This window comes from Drechmeria coniospora, chromosome 01 (genome assembly GCF_001625195.1).
Source record: "Drechmeria coniospora strain ARSEF 6962 chromosome 01, whole genome shotgun sequence".
In the NCBI taxonomy this organism is placed as follows: domain Eukaryota; kingdom Fungi; phylum Ascomycota; class Sordariomycetes; order Hypocreales; family Ophiocordycipitaceae; genus Drechmeria; species Drechmeria coniospora.
The window spans coordinates 10,018,763-10,037,834 of record NC_054389.1 but is presented as its reverse complement, the minus strand read 5'-3'; the positions used below and the strand labels follow the sequence as shown (position 1 = coordinate 10,037,834).

The 19,072-nt window shown below is 59.9% G+C and overlaps 5 protein-coding genes across 5 annotated transcripts; 1 reads left to right on the top strand and 4 right to left on the bottom strand.

Annotated features, from left to right (window-relative positions):
• Nucleotides 1-320: 320 nt before the first annotated feature.
• DCS_02654 (Protein IMPACT like protein) lies at nucleotides 321-1,397 on the bottom strand (the record flags this gene model as incomplete). Its single annotated transcript, XM_040799981.1, has 1 exon — nucleotides 321-1,397. One exon carries the CDS (start codon nucleotides 1,395-1,397, stop codon nucleotides 321-323), a length of 1,077 nt encoding a protein of 358 aa, XP_040660864.1.
• A 425-nt stretch (nucleotides 1,398-1,822) lies between these two features.
• DCS_02653 (vacuolar ATP synthase catalytic subunit A) lies at nucleotides 1,823-4,670 on the bottom strand (the record flags this gene model as incomplete). Its single annotated transcript, XM_040799980.1, has 7 exons — nucleotides 1,823-1,879; nucleotides 1,947-3,511; nucleotides 3,589-3,673; nucleotides 3,757-3,805; nucleotides 3,873-3,894; nucleotides 3,974-4,013; nucleotides 4,188-4,670. 7 exons carry the CDS (start codon nucleotides 4,668-4,670, stop codon nucleotides 1,823-1,825), a joined length of 2,301 nt encoding a protein of 766 aa, XP_040660863.1.
• Nucleotides 4,671-6,469: 1,799 nt separating this feature from the next.
• DCS_02652 (acid sphingomyelinase) lies at nucleotides 6,470-8,635 on the bottom strand (the record flags this gene model as incomplete). Its single annotated transcript, XM_040799979.1, has 5 exons — nucleotides 6,470-7,626; nucleotides 7,684-7,892; nucleotides 7,954-8,258; nucleotides 8,315-8,401; nucleotides 8,459-8,635. The coding sequence occupies 5 exons, from the start codon at nucleotides 8,633-8,635 to the stop codon at nucleotides 6,470-6,472; spliced, it is 1,935 nt and encodes a 644-aa protein (XP_040660862.1).
• Nucleotides 8,636-11,211: 2,576 nt separating this feature from the next.
• On the bottom strand, nucleotides 11,212-14,235 carry DCS_02651 (PET127-like protein; the record flags this gene model as incomplete). Its single annotated transcript, XM_040799978.1, has 1 exon — nucleotides 11,212-14,235. One exon carries the CDS (start codon nucleotides 14,233-14,235, stop codon nucleotides 11,212-11,214), a length of 3,024 nt encoding a protein of 1,007 aa, XP_040660861.1.
• Nucleotides 14,236-14,836: 601 nt separating this feature from the next.
• On the top strand, nucleotides 14,837-17,573 carry DCS_02650 (high-temperature-induced dauer-formation protein; the record flags this gene model as incomplete). Its single annotated transcript, XM_040799977.1, has 3 exons — nucleotides 14,837-14,932; nucleotides 14,986-15,699; nucleotides 15,759-17,573. The coding sequence occupies 3 exons, from the start codon at nucleotides 14,837-14,839 to the stop codon at nucleotides 17,571-17,573; spliced, it is 2,625 nt and encodes an 874-aa protein (XP_040660860.1).
• Between the last annotated feature and the right edge of the window lie 1,499 nt (nucleotides 17,574-19,072).

Sequence of the window (19,072 nt, the reverse complement as noted above, 5' to 3'; positions counted from 1 at the left end):
CATGACCGCCTCGCCGACTAGGCTGCGGCGAAAAGTTACGAGGGTCAGAAGTGCGCTGCTTCTCAACACTGCACTGTGCCGTGAGCTGGATGAGCCGGAAGGCCGGACTCGGCCTGTGAGACGCGCCGCGATCGATTCGTAGGGCAGGCGAGGTCGAGAGAGAAGTTGCGAGAGAATTCAAGACGGCAGGGGTCGGGATGGGGAATCTCCTCACCCCTCTGATGCCATCTGTGCCCCCCATTCGTGCTTCCCGTCTGTGCCTTCCAGCCGTGTCGATTGTCCTACAATGGGCGAGTCCGCCGTCGCCAGCTGCGTTAGCCTCACCGACCCTTGTTCTTTTCCTTTTCCTTCTCTTTATCCTTCTCGTCGCCTTTACTGTTGTTGTCTCCGCCTCCCACCAGGCCAGCCCTGACAAGGGCATCCCTCGCTGCAGCGTTGATGATGGCGAACCGTCTCGGGCCGAGCTTCACGCCGCCGTACCAGCGAGTGACGACGACGAGTACGTCCCAAAGACCCATGAGCTGGAGGAGATGGAGGAGTCGACTACCGGCCGCCGTCTCGCCGTCATCGTCGCAGTCTTGGTAGGAGGTACCGGCGACCGACCCGCGAATGCGCCATGCCGTCATGTTGTGCGTCGCGCTGCGGATCCGTTTGTCGGACGCGAGGAGATGGGCGACAAATGCGCGCGCCTGCGAGACCGATGTCACGCCGCCAGTGGCATGGGCTATAAACGTCGACCGGTTCTCGATGAAGGGTGTTGATACGCTCCACGTGGGCGTCGCCGTCGACTTGACATTGCCTGCTCCAGCGTCGTCCTGCTGCTGCTGCTGCTGCTTCGCCTGCTCGTCCTCGTCGTCCTCGTCCTTTTGAATACCGTCATCATCGCCATTGTCGTCGTCGTGATCCTGCACTCGCCGACCAAACTCCTCGACAGCATCGAAGAGACAGACAGCGCCGACGTCAAAGACTTCCCGCAAAACCTCGGCAAACAACGCCTTGTCCCGCGCGCCGGCGCCCCGAACCCCCCCTGACGAATGCTGCGTTCCAAGTACCGAGGGCGGCTCCAACGGGTACGAGGCTGGGAACTCGAGACGCAGCGACGACGCACCGGCCGGCAAGCTCAGGATGTACCTCGACGATGTCGACGACGATGTCGCCGTCCCCGATCCGCCCTCCTCGTCGGCCAGCACAAGTGATTCGTCGCCGTAGATGGAGTTGATGGCCTCCACTTCGTCCAGCAGCTCCTCCGACATGGTTGCGCTCAACCGGGGAGCGGGCACCGAGTACGCTGCGTACGTGGAAACGGCATCGAAAATCGTCGCGGATGTGGTGAGGTCGATCGGTTGGGGCTTGGGGCGGGACCAGCAGTGGGCATCGTGCGCTGTAAGTACAAGCATAGTAATTACTGTAGGCTGTAGCCACAGCGGTTGGCGCAGACCTGTGGCGGCGGCGGCAGCACCAGTAATTATTACTTACTCAGCAAGTTCGGTCTGTGGGTCCCAACCATCGCCCACCCATGCATTGCAGCAGCGTTGATTGTGCTGCATTCTGCATACAAACGAACCTCCTACACATCTAACCTTGGGCAGATCGTACCCTCGAAGCGCACGCACGCCAACGGCACTGGCCAGTACGAAATCAGGCTATCGATTGAACACACCTCGAGAAGGCGGCGTACCGTACTAGGCATACTCTGAAATCACGCCACTCCCTCTGACGGACGGACAAAGCACCCTTCTATAACAGGACCACGAACACATGCTTACAATGCAGCAACCGCGCCTCTCGTCAACGAGGAAAGGAAACATGACGGACCTCCCGTCTACTCGTCCGTGACGGAGGCAAACTTGTCCATCATGGTCTGCTGGATGGCCTCGTACTAGACCGACGTTAGCAACCCCGGAGCGTCAACGGCGCAAGGGGACGGACGGGTCGGGTGGACGAACCTTCTTGGAAACGGCCTCCTGGCCTTCCGAGGGCAGCTCGAACTTGAGCTGCCTCAGCTTGGCCTGCAGCTCGGTCGTGGCCTCGCGCACCTTGGCCCAGCTCTGGCCCTGGGCGATGGCCTTCTGCGACTCGTCGTGGAAGCCGACCATGAGCTTCATCATCCACTCCGTCTTCCACATGGGGCAGAACTGATCGTAGTCGGAGTAGCCGTTCTGCTGCAGAAAGTCCTCCTTGATGAGGCTGGCGAGGTCGAGGGTGATCTTGTCCTGGTCCGACAGGGCGCTCTTGCCGACGAGCTGCACCACCTGGTCGAGCTCCTCCGAGTCCGTCAGCAGCTGCTTGATGCGGTCGCGCAGCCTCGGGAAGTCGGGGTAGTCCTTCTCGTACCACTTGTCGAGCACGTTGGTGTACTTGGAGTAGGAGGCGGCCGTGTTGATGGAGGGGAAGTGCTTGCGCTGGGCGAGCTTCTTGTCGAGACCCCAGAAGACCTGGACGATGTTGAGCGTCGACGTGGTGACGGGGTCGGAGAAGTCGCCGCCGGGCGGGCTGACGGCGCCGACGATGCTGACGCTGCCGCTGCGCTCGGGCGAGCCGAGCGACTTGACGTTGCCGGCCCGCTCGTAGAAGGAGGCGAGCTTGGCACCGAGGTAGGCGGGGAAGCCCTGGTCCGCCGGCATCTCGCCGAGACGGCCCGAGATCTCTCGCAGCGCCTCGGCCCAGCGGGAGGTCGAGTCGGCCATCATGGCGACGTTGAGGCCCTGGTCGCGGAAGTACTCGGCCACGGTGATGCCCGTGTAGATGGAGGCCTCGCGCGCGGCGACGGGCATGTTGGACGTGTTGGCGATGAGCGTCGTCCGCTTCATGATCTGCTCCTTGCGGCCGTCGACGTCGATGGTGAGCTCGGGGAAATCCTTGAGGACCTCGGCCATCTCGTTGCCGCGCTCGCCGCAGCCGACGTAGACTATGACGTCGCTGTTGGAGAACTTGGAAACCGACTGGCTGATGACCGTCTTGCCGCAGCCAAAGGCCCCCGGGATGGCCGTCGTGCCGCCCTGGACGCCGGGGAAGAGGGCGTCGAGGACGCGCTGGCCGACGATGAAGGGCTGATCGGCGGCGAGCTTCTCCGTCGTCGGCCGGGGGACGCGCGTGGGCCACAGCTGCATCATGGGGTACTCGGTCTTGACGCCGGCGAACTCGACCTCGAGGATCTTCTCCGCCACCGTGTAGGCTCCCTTGGGCGCGATCCTCGTGATGACGCCGCGGGCGCGGGGCGGGAGCATGATCCTGTGCGTCGAGATGAACGAGTTCTCGAAGACGGTGCCCCAGATGTCACCGCCCGTGATGTGATCGCCCACCTTCATCGTCGGCGTGAAATCCCACTTCTTGACTCGGTCGAGGGCGGGGACGGCGATGCCGCGGGGGATGTAGATGCTCTTGGCCACGTGGGCGATGTCCTCGAGGGGCCGCTGGATGCCGTCGTAGATGCCGTTGAGGAGGCCGGGGCCGAGCTCGACGGACAAGGGCTTGCCGGTTCGGCCGACGGGGTCGCCGACCTTGACGCCGGCTGCTTGCGGTCAGTCATGCGTGCGTGGCTCGGGCGCGGCGGGAGCGTGGCCGGCGGGTGATCGACGTCGTACGTACCGGTCTCCTCGTAGACCTGAATGGTCGCTTGATCGGCGTTGATTCGAATCACCTCGCCGACGAGGTTGCTGTGGCCTACTTTGACCTGCGCGGCGCCGCCGACGGGGCAAGGTCAGCCGGGGACGGTTCGCTCGCTTCCGCCTGCCGTCGTGGCGGGATCCGACCTACCAGCTCGTACATGGCAACGCCGATCATGTCCTCGGCGATGACGACGGGCCTATCCGACGGGTTAGCCACATGCTCGGGCCGCAGGCAACGTCGTTTGTTCCGTCGGTTCGACTGACCCCGAGACGGAGAAGATTTTGCCTGAGAAGACGAGCAGTCTGTCAGCCAAGGGTAGCGAGGCGGGCCAAGGTCCCGGGGGGGAGGGGGGGGGAGCTCCCACCATACTGGATGGCCTCGCCATCGTGGTCGTTTGCTTTCTTCTGGAAGAGGCAACGTCAGCTCCGACGACGCCGCCGCGGTGCCCAGGGCGAGGGGAAGTGTGCGTGCGTGTTCGAGACGAAGGGGGAGGGGCAGGTGGATGAGGATTCACGGCTTCACCGTCGCCGAGAGGTGCTGGCAGGGTGCTGCGGTGGAGGGTGACGGGGAAAACGGACAGCAACCATCTTGGGCGGAGCGTCGGTCGGCTCGGCTTCTTCGTCGACGATGGAGGAGGAGGAGAGCGGCGAGGGAGACTGTGGGGGGGACGGCGGAGGGGTGGAGGCGGATGAGGTTGAGGTTGAGAGTGGAGAGTTTGGGCTCGGCAGCTCTACAGCTGCGGTCTCAGGATAGGGTGGTGGTAATAATAGTGGTGCTCGCGCTCCAGGCGGTGGTTGTGGCGGCCGCGGCGGCGGCGTCGCTGGTGGAGGGTTGGCATCGGGATTAGTGGGAGCTGCTGGCGGCGACAGTGGAGGCGACGATGTACTCGTGCGGCCAGCGGCTGCGGCAGCCGTCACCGTCGCGGCACCAGGACACGAACTGCTACGGAACAGCGAGCTCGGCCGGCCAGGCGCATCGTCGCTCTCGCTCCTCCTGCGGCGTATCAGCAAGTCCAGCAGCGAGGGCCGCGCCTGCAGCCTCGGCCGCAGTCCGGGCTGCATGCAAGCAGAGTTGGGCGGAAATGCTGAACAGTTCGTGGAGGCGACTGCTTGATGCCGTCAACGTTTTGTGATGATGAACAATGCATCTGCAGGACCGCATCGATTGAGACTGAGGGCTCGGTAATAATGGATGCCGGCGCCCTACCGTGATTGTGCATGTACAGCTGAGACGCGTACATGTACACTTGCTAGCGGCCAGCAGCTGTACAGCACTCCGAACACGACACGAGCACCTACTTACGGGCTCCGTTCCAAGTTCTCCGTTCCACGCAGTTGGTATTAGTGCTGCCCGTAGGTGCCTAGCACATGCACTTGTAGGTGTGCTGTTTACATGACGTGCGGAGTAATTAATACCATATTGACGTGTGCTGTGCATGTACTCCGTACTTGGGCCTCGTCTCGCACCAACCGCCGAGTACATGCAGTGCTTGTACTTGGGTGTATAGTACATGTACATGTAAGTACTAGTAAGTAACGAAGTAATACTAGGCAGTTGTACTGGGGCCGAGGAATTACAACAAGCATTATGGAACAGCCAGGTACTATTATAGTAAGAACATGTAGGTACAAGTACGGAGTAGGGAGCAAGTGCGGATACAATACATTGTACACTGAATTACGCAGGCTCTCGACTTGTATTACTCCATAGTACGAGTAATCATGGCAATTGTACAATGCAAGCAAGTAAGCACGCGTCTGTAGGTACATGCACATGTACATGTAATACTTGAATGAGCCCATTAGCGATAATTACGCAGGTCATACGGAGTACTCCGTACTTACTATGGAGTACATGTACAGTACTCGGCACTCACTGTAACCGCACTGCGGCGGAACGTGTTGGGCGGATTGGCTGACGGCTATTGTTCGGTCTGCATCCCCACCCTCGGGTGCGCTGGCGGCTCCACAGCGAGATCCGCCTGGTGGAGGGTGTTGATCGCTCCACAATGGACGCTCATCCCACCTCGCCATTCTCGCTCCCTGTCTGCCGCACAATACCATGGTGTGCACGTCCGCCGCATCCTGGCACGGTCAGCATCAAGAGATTATAATCCAATCGACGAGCTCAAGCCGTTTACCCAACCTATCGTGCATCTGTTGAAAAAGACGGCAATCAGCTTTAATGCCCACTTGCGTTCCTGTTGGCTTGCGTAAAGCACGTGAGTCGAGCCTCAGTTGGTCAACGACGATGTACATTGGAAGTTAAGTCGTCCTTGTATCGTTAAATGAGTGCCTAGGAAAACTTTGTATTGAATCACTGTGAACTGCGCATGCGCTGGCGGCGCCAAAACTCCACCCTCCTCCGGGTCAGGTCAAAACACCAAGGATGAGTATCTAGATTTAATACGCAGGCCGTTCGGGAGCCGAAACTGCATAACCCTAACCCTAGGCATCGTCGTTGACCGTCGCAATGCGGACCTATGTTGGAAGCGTCGCCATGGAAAGGTCAACGGAACACGGGGCATAGGCTTCGCAAGCTGAGAGGACAGGAAACATGCCAAACATTTAACCACAAGCGTGACAACAAGCCAGGTTCGACGGGGAGGAGGGATTTTCCCACGGCCCATCTAGTAAGTATTGGACAGTAAATAAAGCATGAACTCGCTGCGTGATAATTGGGTTTTTGCCGGAATCAAGTCTTCAGTCACGTGCCGCTCCGACAGGCGGTTCAGGGCCACCTGCCACGATGGCGAGTGAATATTGTTCCTTTGCCTCCCAGGACCTCGCGTGCGCAGCCGTCGACCGGCGTGCGTTGCCGAATCCCAACCAACGAGAGGCCTCCGAGCGGGATGCTACTGCTACAGCTTCGGCTGTTCTCCGAGCTTTTCCGCCCGAGCCCTCTCCTCTTCAATCAGCTCCTGGAACTTTTGCAGCATCTCCTTGCTGTCGGTCAGCGCGCTCAGCGCCTTCATCGTCACCGGCACGCCGCACTCGTCGTGCTCGCCGTGCTCGTGCGCAACCTCGCTCCGCTTGCTGAAATGGAAACCTGGTTGAGGCACGAAGCAGTTGTTTTGGGCCCGGCCGGCACGGAGCTGACACAGCTCGGCCGCCTTGCAGTCACCCGTGCACTTGGCCACGTTCCACCCGCGGCTCTTGCGTGCCATGTAGGCGTCGAACAAGCTCGCGTCCTTCTCAAAGGCTTCCGTGACCCTGTGCCAAAAGGCCGGCGTCAGCTCGGCCTCGGGGTCCGTGACGGGCGGGTCGACCGCCTTGCCGTACGCCTCCTTGGCCGAGTAGAACTTGGCCCACACGGGACCCGTCGTTTGAAAGGCAGGGTTTTTCATGTCGGCAATGTAGGTGATGACATCCCTGACGGCGAACGTGTCCGGGTCGACTTCGTAGACGCGAAACGACGGCATGCCCGAGGTCGGCGTGAGCGACGGAGCAATGTACGACGTCAGGTACGCGTTCTCCGCCGTCCGGGCGGCGTAGTCGGTGTAGCTGATCTCGAAGTGATCGACGTGGGTGTGGCCGAAGAACATGGCGGAAATGATGGACGAGTAGCGCTTCAAGATCTGGTCGAGGTAGTTGGACGGATCCGGCAGGGCATCCTTGTCGCCCAAGGGCATGTGTCCGATGATGTACACGTTCTCGCCCGCCTTTTCGGCGGCGTCTAGTTCTCTGACGAGCCACGCGATCTGAGAGTTGGGGTCCTTGTCCTCCATGTTCCGGTACAGCCAGTAATTTCGCTGGTAGTACAGGTTGGTGTTGAGCGAGATGACGCGTAGGTTTCCCTTGGGATACTTGGTCGAGTAGGCACCCATGCTCTCGGCGCTCGCCGTCGAAGGCTTGCCGATCCACGACTGCCACTTGGAGGACAGGAGGCCGTAGAGCCAATTCGCGTTGTTGCCGACGGAGATGGGCTGGATGGCGTCCACGGGATGCTGCTCGTGGTTGCCGACGGTGCCGTATACGAGCTTGAGAGAGTCGTTCATGGTGGTGTACGCGTGATCGACTGGAGAGGGTTAGCCGGCGCCAATTTCCCATGGTCGGAATTCGAGAGGAAGCGTACTGATCTGCGCGTTGGACGTCTGGCTCGTCTTCCAGACGGCATGGTCGACAATGTCGCCGGTGAAGATGGCAAAGGCTGCGTCGGGCGCAACCTTGTTGATGGCTCGATACATGCTCTTCTCGAGGCTGAAGGGCACATCGCATTTGTGGTCGCCGTTGGGCCCCGCGGGCGACTTGCTCTTTCCAGGCGCATCGGCGGGCGTGTAGGGCCTTGTCGTCGCCAGACGTTAGTTCCCCGCCGACCTGTCCAGGGCTCCGGGCCGGCTCTCACCTGCAGCAGATGGGCTTGCTACAATCGGCCGACGCGCCGGCGACGTAGAGGGGATCAATGTGAATGTCCGAGTAGTGGACGATTTTGATCGGGGGTTTGCCGCCGGACTTGGGACGACTCCGGGACGGCTTGACCGAGGGGAAAGGCACGCTCCACGGCGCGACGTCGGGGAACCCGCAGAGGCCGAAAAGAGTGGTGCAGAAGGTCTTGGACGTCTTGGAGCCGATCTTCAAATTCCGGATGACGTTGGCGATGACGGGGCCCTCGAGGGCGATGGCGCCTTCGCAGACATCGGCATCCTGGACCTGCGTGGCGTGTCGTGAGCGTCGCGTCGTGACGCATTCGCGAGATTGGAACAAACCTTGGCGAGCTTGCAGATGGTTTGAGTCACCCTGACAAAGGCGCCGTCGCCGAGCCACGTGAGGCCCTTGAACAGACCCAAGACGCCCTGTCTTGTGTGTAAGCCACACCGACGACCCATGGCGTGGACGGCCCCGACACTCACCTCGCAGCCGGCGCAACTGGCCACGTTCTTGATCTTCTTCCAGATGTCGTCGACGAAGCCCCGAGCTTCCAGTTCGCGACGAGTCAACGCAAGGCCGCCGGGGGAGACGTCACCGGTGGCGGCGCCATGGGCGATATTCCCAAGAGCCAACAATGGAAACAGCGACTGAGGACGCATGGTGATGTTCTGCTATGCCGTGCGAAGCCGCGGATCAAGTGCCAGCCGACGACCGGCGACGGGATCGAGCCCATGATATTGATTTTTTTTCCCGCCACGCTGAAGGGCCCCCGATACATTTGCTGTTCGCAGGAGCCAGACAGGCAGGCGCAGGGTCCACCGTGCTGCATTCGAACTTGCAGCTGATAGTAATGGAATCCAAGGGTAGGGGAACGGACGGATCCAAGGTTCCATCCAAGCGGCATCGCATCTCGAAAGAGAAGCTAGATTTTGCGGCCCTGAGAAGCATGCCTGGATTGGGGGTGCCGTGACCCAATGAGCGCGGCAACCGACGACATGCCCCCGACGACGGGCCGGGAAACGGCTGTCAAGCCGCCTGCACATGTACCGTCAGAGACCGCCTGGGAGAAGGAGGCCATCGGCCGGTGCGGTGAGGCCAGAGTTGACGGCGGTGGCCGGCAGATGGGGAGGGGAGGGTGTCGCGCAAGTAGACACGTCGTACAGCCGCGCCCGTCGGCCTTGGCGTCTGGATGCGGAGCCGAGTCGTTCGGTTGGTCATGGGATGGGCTGGTTGGACGAGAGAGCTAGAGCGAGCTGGAGATGGGGTTCGAGATGGGGTTCGAGATGGGGCTCGAGATGGGGTTCCAGAGGGCGTTCGAGTTGGAGATGGCTGGGTGGACGAGGGAGCTAGAGCAAGCGATGGGGTTCGAGATGGGGTTTGAGAGGGAGATGGTTGGGTGGACGAGGGAGCTAGAGCTCGAGATGGGGCTCGAGATGGGGTTGGAGTTGGAGTTGAGGCTATACTTGGGGGGGGGGGGAGACCCTCAGCAGCCACCCATTGTGGGTTGAGCAAGAGCGCTCGGATGAACCTGCAGATGCAACCAAGCCAATATGCTGCTCCGGTTCACCCACTTAGGTAATAGTTTATTCTTCCTGATTAGGCAAGTAGATGAAACATGATATCTCAGTATACCTGCAACTAAGTACAGTACAGTAGTGAGTACAGCACACCTAACGGAGTAATTTCAGCACATCTGACGGAACACACCTGACGGAGTACAGCACACCAAACAGAGTACAGCACACCTAACGGAAACAGTACACCTACATTTCTCTGCCCAGGCACTCCCTCGTACTGACGGCAGACAGCAGACAGCAGACGGCAGGCAGAGCAGACGGCAGACAGAGCAGACGGCAGACAGAGCAGACGGCAGACAGAGCAGACGGCAGTTGAAAATGGCAGCGTGACCACCAACCCGACCATGTGCCTATTTCGAACCATTGGACTGGGCCGACTGCCAATGCGCTGCCCTCCCTCATCTGCTTACTGCGACGCTGACTTGCGCTCCGTCGTGCCGCCGAGCCAGGAGCCTCAACGTCGTTCGCACCGTTGGGTTGGGGAACACCACCGGAACGCGAGGCCTAAAGAAAAAAATAGCTTCGCATCAAGCTGGGCTGATGACGGTCAGCCGACGTTGGCCGGCACCCCTAGCCGTTCTCGTCCTGCCGTCGCCAATGGTGAACAGCAGCGTCGAGGGACCTTCCAACATCGTCTAGTCTTGTGACTCGATGCAGAATGTAACTCTCCCAGTCTCCCAAGATACCATGACGTAGCCCCCCGCCGTGGTGGCCGAGACACGCATCTACGAGTGCATGTACCGAGAATACCTGCTTGCACTCGCACCTGTATGCGCGTAGGCACGGTTGCCTGTGCATGCATGCGCCTCCCCCCTCGCATCATCTTGCTTCTCAGCCTTGGCTGCACCTAGATCCCCTGCTTTGACATGGACTGGCTGCCATCGTCAAGCCATGCCTGCTGCGCGTACTGAGGAAGCGGTTGAATCATCTGCCTCGACGCATTTTCTGATCGGCGTGGCGTGCCGAACGTACCTGTCGGTGTCCTTCGCGGCGGCACCCGGAAACTGCTGCCTCTCGTCGTCGTCCGATTCCGGACTGTTCGAACCTCCTCGTGGGCACGACACGAGAGGCAGGGGATGGCCTGTGCTGGCCTGGTGTCCGGAAAGACGAGATGACGGCATCGTGACGGAAGAGCGACTGCCGGGCGTTCGATTCGACCAGGAAGCAACGCGTCACGCAACGTCCGATGGCGCCCGGACGACGCTTCGGATCCGGCATAACCTCCGGGCTCCGCCGCCAGATCGGCCCCGCCCCGCACCAACCGTGGAAGCGGTGTTGGCACCCAGCATCTGGGCATCCGTGCATGCATCAGCGAACCCATGCTCCGTCGTCGTTTGTAAACGACCGAGAGCGAGCATCTTGACGGTGACTGTCCATGCTTACGACTCCCGACCAACCGTGCGCTAGGCGCTTCGCCCGATTCCAGACGTGAGCAAGCGCTGCCCATGGCGATTCTCTCTCGACCGAAAGCCGCCGTCAGTCGTTGGCCACGAGCAGCGGGAGCGGTGTCGTATTCTTGTCGCGCCGGCCACCGTTATGGCTGCTTGGCAAGTCGCGCAGGTCGGTGGCCGCCTCCTTCGTCGTACAATGATACTATACAGAACGCAATGCTATGCGATGCCCGTCGCCGTGGCCCGTCTCCGCCTCGCCCAAGACATTCACTCGCTCTTCTCGGCCCAGCTGGGACCTTCTGTTCTCAGAGGGTTCTTGTCCCACGCAACGTAGACGGGGTGGCCCGCCTCCTCCTGGGTCCGCTTGGCCCTGTACGTCTCGCCCTGCTTTGCCATGATCGGCAGCGTCCCTTTGAACATGCGATGCCAATCCTCCGCCCTGTCGGGATTCTGCGACAGCGCCGCCCTCCGCCGCTTCTTGATCTTGTCGTAGATCCGTCTCGCCCTCTTCTCCGGCAGCTCCGTGATGGCGTACTGCACCGTCCAGTCAAACTCCTTCCCCGGGTTCGACGGACGCTCGACAAAAGTGCCGTTGACGCGATTTCGAATCGTGACGTAGAGGCCGAGTATATCGCCCGGCTGCTCTTCCCTCCCGTCGCCGCCGTTCTCGGCCTCTTCTGCTGCCGAATCGATGGCCGACGACACCTCGGAGGCGGTGGCCGATGCCGCGGCCATCGGCGTCTCTCGCGCGTCCGAGACCATCCCTGGCCTTGCCGAGTCCGTGGCGACGCCGGAAATAATGCGCTGGAACGATTTCAAGCTGTGCGATTTGTTCTCCATGTCCTCGGTGACCTTCAAGATCAGGTCTCTCAGGGAGACCGTCTCTGCCTTGGCGTCGTCGCCCGTCGTCGGCTCTGCTTCGACTCCCGCCTCGGCATTTTCGACCGGCGACTCGCGAGATACTTTCATCTCCGACGAATGCGCCGTAAGAGCTGCGACGAGGTCGTCGACGCATCTCTCGCTTTCGACCTCTGTTTTCCCGCTCAGGAGGCCGCTGTGCTCCAGCGCGTCCTGGACAGCCTCCTTGATGGATCGGATGCCGACCGATTCGTTCTCCACCGCCTCCTCCACCTTGGCCATCATCTCCTTCCAGGCAGCATCGCTCTGGGCGTCGCCCGTCGTGGAAGCCTGCCCAAGATTGTCCGCCTCCCCAAGATTGTCCGCCTCCCCAAGATTGTCCGCCTCCTCTGTCCGTCGCGCCGCCGGGGCACCCTCCTCCTCTTCCACGGACTCGGCCTCCTGCTCCTTGCGGCTGATGCCGCGGATCTCGTCCTCGAGCTGTTCGACAGATGGCTTGCCGGCCTCTTGAATCTTCATCATCTCCTCTTCCGTCACGGGCTCGACGAAAAAGTACGTCAGCGGCACCTTGGTCGGACGCGTCTCCACGTGCAGCCGGAGCGTCCGTCCTGGGAAGCGCTTCGTCGCCCGATCCATCAGGTCGTTTAGCAGAGCGATGCTGCACTGAAATTCCTCGTCGCCCAGCCGCCGGTCCGACGTGCCGTGCAGCGCGTGATCCATCTCGGCCAAGCTGATGTACTGGAAGCCAAATATGCGCCGCGTGTTGTGAAAGGCGACGAATATGCCGTCCATGCGGCCCATGCGAACTTGCAGGGAGTACTTGAGGAAGGCGGCTCGAATCATGTCGTAGTACTCGCGCTCAAACGACTCCCACTGTCCGAATCGCTTGCGGATCTCGTAGCCGACTCCCTTCTCGTACCCCTTGACATCCATTCGAACCGACACCACCGCCCTCGTCTTCAGATCAAACATGCCGGAGCCCGGAAGTCGCGCGTCGTGGGCGTCGAGCTGCGAACGCATCATGAAATCGCCCATTGTCGTGTAGTGATACGATTCATCCGCATTTCGCTCCTCCTCGGAGATTTGATGAGATCGAGTGCGCCGATATCGTTCAAACTCCTCCTTTGGCAGCGTCAAGAGCTTTTCCATCGACCTCCCGAGCATGCTCAGCACGTTCTCCGTGTCGTACTCCTTGTCCGAGTCGATGGCGTACACGCCGTCTTGGAACCGTGCAAAGGCCGCGGCCGGTCCCCGGGAAAGCACCGTGAAGTTGACCGACTCTGGTTCCAGCGAGCGCGAAAGGTTGTCAAACGTCGGTTTCCTCCACGCCGACAGCAGGAAATGGAAATGCGAAAGCATCGAAGTCATGCTCGAGGTCGAGCCGCAGTACTTGAGACCATGTTTTGCGCTCAGCTGCCGCAGCTTGACATCTTCCGACGACGTGATGTACGACTTGAGCGCGCCAAAATCGAACTCCTCGACCGGCATGATCGATGCCAGGTACGGGTCAAAGTTGAAGACTCGAGAACGATGATCCTGCATGTGGTAGACCCCGGGGTTGAACAGCACACGGTCCAGATTGTGCGCCAGCTGTGGCACAGGCAGCGGCTCATCCTCCTCCACGGGCCGAAAGTGCAATGTTTGCGGTCGAATGATCTTGACGTCCAGCGGAGTCTCGGCCGCCGTCTTTGCGGCAGTCCTTGACTTTCCTTTCGCCTTTTTCCCTTTTCCGCCGCCGCCGCCGCCTGTTTTTTTGGATGGGGTTGCATCGCTCGAGGCTGACTCCGCCGCTTGTCCAGCTTCTCCCGTGGCCTCTGCCTCCCCCGTCTGCTGGACTCGTTCAGACGCCCCATTTTGTGGCATCGCATCGGGAATCTCTTCGACCGACTGAATTTTGGTGCGCAGGGATGTCCATTCCCCTGAATGTATTTGTTGCGTAGCTCCATCGTTCGTGACCGCCTCTCGTGCTGCCTCCTCATCCAGTGCACCCGCTGGCTTCTCCTTCTCGTCTGATTTGGGCGTGTCCTTGGGGTTATATTTCCCACGCAGCTGTTGGATTCTGTCTGCTAAGATGGATTTCCAAGACTTGGGTGCGGCATCTGGACCACTGTCCGTCTCGGCGGGACCATCTTGTTGAAAGCCTCGCAAATATTCGTTCAACGTAACATTCGGATGGTGACCACCGGAACCCAGTGATTCATGTTTCAAATTTGCCGAATCGGCCTTTGATGCCTGTTTTCTTCGTTTTTTCTGCGCCTTGCGACGCCCTCCCGTCCTTTGCACCTTGCCTTGTGGCTCCGAGGTAGGGTTCGATGATCTCGTCTCGTTCGATACCGAGAATGGCTTGGAGCCATGAGGGATGCTGTACAGTGGAGTTCCCAGGTAGACGACTCTGCTGGGCAGTCGACTGGGGCGATGTAGAAAGCGAAGCATGTCAGCTATCGAGGCTGCTTGCTATCGCAAAGAATAGACCAAGACCAGACAGTCGGCGGCATCAACGGTGAGGCAGAAGAAGAGCTGCTGAGGATATGAGTTTCTTATCGATAAGTTACCGAGCCATTTCCTCGGCGGCTACGACGTTCGTTCAAGGCACGTGATTGGCCCCTTTGGTGGTTGCCTTGTGCTGAAGTGGCCGCTTTGAGTGATACGTGTACTTGTGCCTTTGTACTTGCTGAAGTACTCTCCGTACCTGGCCAAGTACTGCAAGTACCTTGGCGATACCGAGCGCCATAGTACTAGGTAAGTATTACATGTATGTATATACTCCGTACAGTAGTACTTAAGTATGTAAGTATGTACATGTACGGGTTACTACGGAGCAGTACCTCCATGTTCTGCCCCTGCACAAGTTGAAATCACCTAACAGCATCTCCGTACTTGTTGTACTGGGTACGGAGTAATAGTTGTACAGCCGTCCATGCTAGTTTGTGATGCAACCTCACCTCTGACCCGGTCCCTGTGCATCAGCTCGTGTGAGCAACCATCCCACATTGCTTCATTCTACAGCCTCCTCTAGCACCGCGCTGCGACAGCCATGGGGGCGAGCGACTCCAAAATTGTATTCAAGCAGGGCATCTTCAAGCTGTCGGAGGATCGTAGCATCGCAGCGGATGACATCTATTGGACCTCGGTTCGTCGAATCCGCAGCACGTCGTCATCGGCCTTTGCTAACCTTGGACATAGTTTTGGGAGCTTCCGGAATCTTCCGAAGATGTTTTTAGTCTCTTCTCGCCCGCGGACATTCGTCGAACCCGCGATCAAGCTCTGGAGAACATCGAAACGCTCGTGCTTGCGCTGACGTCTCGCTTGTTCATCCTTCGACACCACCCGTCCTTTCCCGACCCGGAGCTCGCGCCGGAGCGAGATGCCCTGAACTGCATCAGAATTCTCACGAGGCTCCTGCCATACCTGTACGAAAAGGAGAGCCTTGCCTCGTGGGAGGAGCGTTTCTTTTGGGGTGCCCGCCGGAAGAAGACGCGCAAGGCTTCGATCGCCGCCGAAGTGCTGTTCGACGGCGCCCAGGACAACAAGCCCATACCCAACCCGGATGCGGAGGAGTACGAGGATGCGAAGCCGTTGGGCGAGGAGCTGATAGACACGCTGATCGACCTACTCTTCTACTCGGAATTGACCATTCCGCGCCAACCACGCGGCCATCCGAAAGTCAGCTACGCCATCTGGCAGAGTGGTGTTGGGTGCCACAATGCCGTGGCCACGACCAAGGAATATGAAAACAATCGATGCGAGATACTTCGGCTGCTCCTCGCTCTTGCCGGTCAAAGCATGTACATAGCGCCGAACGTCTTGCCGCAGCAGGGCGTGCGAACGCTCACCTACCTCTGCACCTGCCAGGACAAGCAGATTGTGCTTTCTGTCTTGTGCTCTCTGCTCAACACGGTACGTGCTTCGCCATGTCGTCACGTCCAGATCGACAACTGACCGGGATCCCACCGCAGGCGCTGAAATACAACCCGGCAAGTTGGCGAGTGCCGTACAACAACCTTGTTTTCAAGGACGGAAAGCAGATGTTGGTGACGGACTCGTTGCAGTTTCTGCTCGCGTTGCTCGTGTACACGATTCCGGAGCAGGCACCGGTGCAGAAGAACTATTACCGGCATTTTCTCGGACGCCTTCATCGCCCTCAAGATTTCCAATTCATCGTCGACGGCATGCATCGGATTCTCAGCCAGCCGCTGCAGGAGAAGGCGTCGTACCTGCCCGGCACCCAGGCGTCGGGAAACTTTGCGCCGGAGATGCTGATGCTCTTCTGGGAAACGACGCAGTGCAACAGGAGGTTTCGATCCTTCATCATCGACACGGACCGAGCGCACGACTTTGTCGTTCTCACGCTGTTCTACGCGCTCGAGTACAGGAACGAGGCTGCCAAGCAAGGCATCGTTCGCATGTGCGCCTTCCTCTTGCAAACGCTGAGCGTCGAGCCAACCTTTGGCGCGAGCTTAAACAAGCGATTCGAGGGCCAGGACAGCCTCCCGGCCGGGATCCGGATCAACGGTTTCAGGGGCACGTATACCGACTTTCTCATCCACTCAATCTACAGCCTCATCACGAAGAGCCAGGGCAGCCTCGCGGCCATATACCCTGCCCTGTTGGCCGTCATCAACAACATCGCCCCCCACGTCGAGAACCTGGGCGCCACCGGCGGCTCGCAGCTGATGCACTTGTTTTCGTCCATGTCGTCGCCGTCGTTCCTTTTCGCCAACGAGACGAACCACACGCTCCTCCGCTCCCTGCTGGAGTCGATCAACTGCATCATCGAGAACAAGGCGCGCAAGAATGCGGAGCTCGTGCTGGCGGTGGTGAAGAACAGGAAGCGGATCGAGGCGCTGCGAAACTTTACCCTCGAGAGCGGCCAGGAGGAGATTGAGGCGTGGCACAGGCGCAGAAAAGAGGGAGGCGGAAACGGTGACGTGTTCGAGCCGGCGTCCGGGCGAAGCTCGGCCGAGAGCGCGCGGAGCCCGAGGAGCGCCGTGTCTCGGGCTCAGTCCCTCTCGGAGGTGCCGGAGGTCGGTGCGTTTGCCATCGGCGACGACGAGGACAGCGACGACGAGGCGCAGCCGACGCCCGAGCGCTCGACGACGAGCGATAACCGTTCACGGACGTCGTCGGTGGCCAACGTCAACGACGCGGTGCCCACGCAGCTCCGGGGCATGTCCGAGAAGGCGCGCGGCAAGCTGCCGGCCGGGGCCCGGTCGTTTTCGCGGCAGGGTAGCACGGCCAGCCTGGGGGCGCAATCTACGTCTGCCGGCGCGCAAGCGGGGGCGTTTGAGCCGACGGCTTACTGGATCGACAGCTGGCTGCCGGAGCTGCCCCTGCACACGCTCATGATGGTCGTCCAGCAGGTGTTGAGCCTCTACCCGCAGCAGCAGAAGCCCGGCAAGGAGGCGGCGTCGGCCGAGATGCTTCGGCGCATCCGGGAAATCGATCTCGTCGGGTTGGAGGCGTCTCCGCCGCGAACTCAATCGTTCGAATGGTCGCAGCTGGCCATGACGTGGTACGAATCGCTCCTCTGGGGCAACATCTTCACGAGCGAGATGCAGGTTGCGAAGGGAACGACGGGCATCTGGAACGGGACGGCCATCAAGCTTTTCCGGGTGCAGGAAACGGCGCCCGAGGGTCCGACGCTCACGTCGCCCCGTGGCGCCGTCGACGCCGTCGGAAGCAACATCGTGTCTCGGATCGGGTCGATGAATCTGCGTCGGGGGTCCACCAATCCAAGCACCAGCCCCCCGCCGCCGAGAAGCGGGACGTGAGCGCGAGGCAGTCCGTGGCGGAAGGCCGACGTCCATTCGCCATCCCTCGAGCACGGCGCACGAGATGCCGGAGAGCGGCTTCGGATTCGTCCACGACTTTTGCGGGTGGACCTCTTGCGGCAACGGCTGTCCCTGGCAGCGGCGCACCGTCCCGATAGACCTTGCGGCCGTTGCGGAGCGATGGCATTCGGCGAGGCGGGACGGACCTGCTGGCGACCGACAAGGTTGGAGAAATGCATGTGCACAGGGATCGGCAGCATGAAAGGTGGACGTGTCCGGGGCCTGGTCCACCCGCAACCTTGGGAGGGGCTGTCGGGTCAGACCCGGACGGAGGACGAACCGACCATACGGGGGTTGCGGAGCATGGTATTGCACGCTCGCTCGACAAGGCAGACGACGAGTATGCTAGCGAATGACACCGGTTGATGGTGTCCACGATGTGCGCGCACACGCAGCTGCGGCGTCGAACCGAGGCCGCGAGGTAGAGGATGCCGAGGGGGCAGGCGTAGATGTGAAGAGAGGCCGATTACGCTCCGCCGATGTTTCGTAGTGGCCATGTCGACATGAGCGCGGCGGCGCCCAATGGTGGTCGGCACTCAGCCGGCTTCCTTTTCACATGATGTTGCCATGCTTGCTCTTGCTGGCCTGTCATTGTCAGGAATGGATGAGAAATGCCGCACACCACGTAGGGACGACGGTCTCCTTCCACTCACGGGAGTGTGTTCTTCCGTCAAAATGCATACAAAGTGCTGACTCCGTGCTCCGTGCTAGCTGCACTGTACGGATGGAAATACGATATTCCAGCAGTCGATTTGCGTAGTGAAACATGTACTTGTATCTGCATCATGCACGTATTCTCCCGCATCCATCCAAATCATTGTATCAATCAGTCCAGCTACAGGCCGTCACCGTACAAGGTGTCCGGACGGGGAGCTTGGGAGGAACAAGGTCCTGCTGGAAGTACATGTGCTTGTAGGCAGCCGATCCGACCCAGAGTACTCCGTACTGCTGTATTTATTCCAGGGCCTATTTTAGTACCGGCAGTCAACATTCGGTGTTGGAAGGATTTCATCCGCGGCTGCATCGATCGATCGATCGGGCGGTACGGAGTATTAATTACCTGCTGTAGATACAGATGCGCGAGCTATTTCACTAGGCCAAGTACGCAGTACATGACCAGCATACTTACTTAGGTATACAGCCCAGCATACAACTACTGCACTTACATGTACAACCCAGCATGACGGGGTACGCCTAGGTGTACGGAGCACAGTACAGTACACAAGTAAGTACAGTACTAGGTAGGCTATCATTATTATAAGATGCTGTCGTACGATAGCTTAGCAAGGGTTGATCTCAGCCTGCCGCGCGCCACTCTGGATTTTTGTTGACATTTCCTCCATATCTCAGCCATCCTGGGCGACTTGCAACAACCGACAAAGTGTTGTATCTCAGCTACTCGAGTTTATGCCTGGACGTTGCAAAGGAAACGGAGCAGG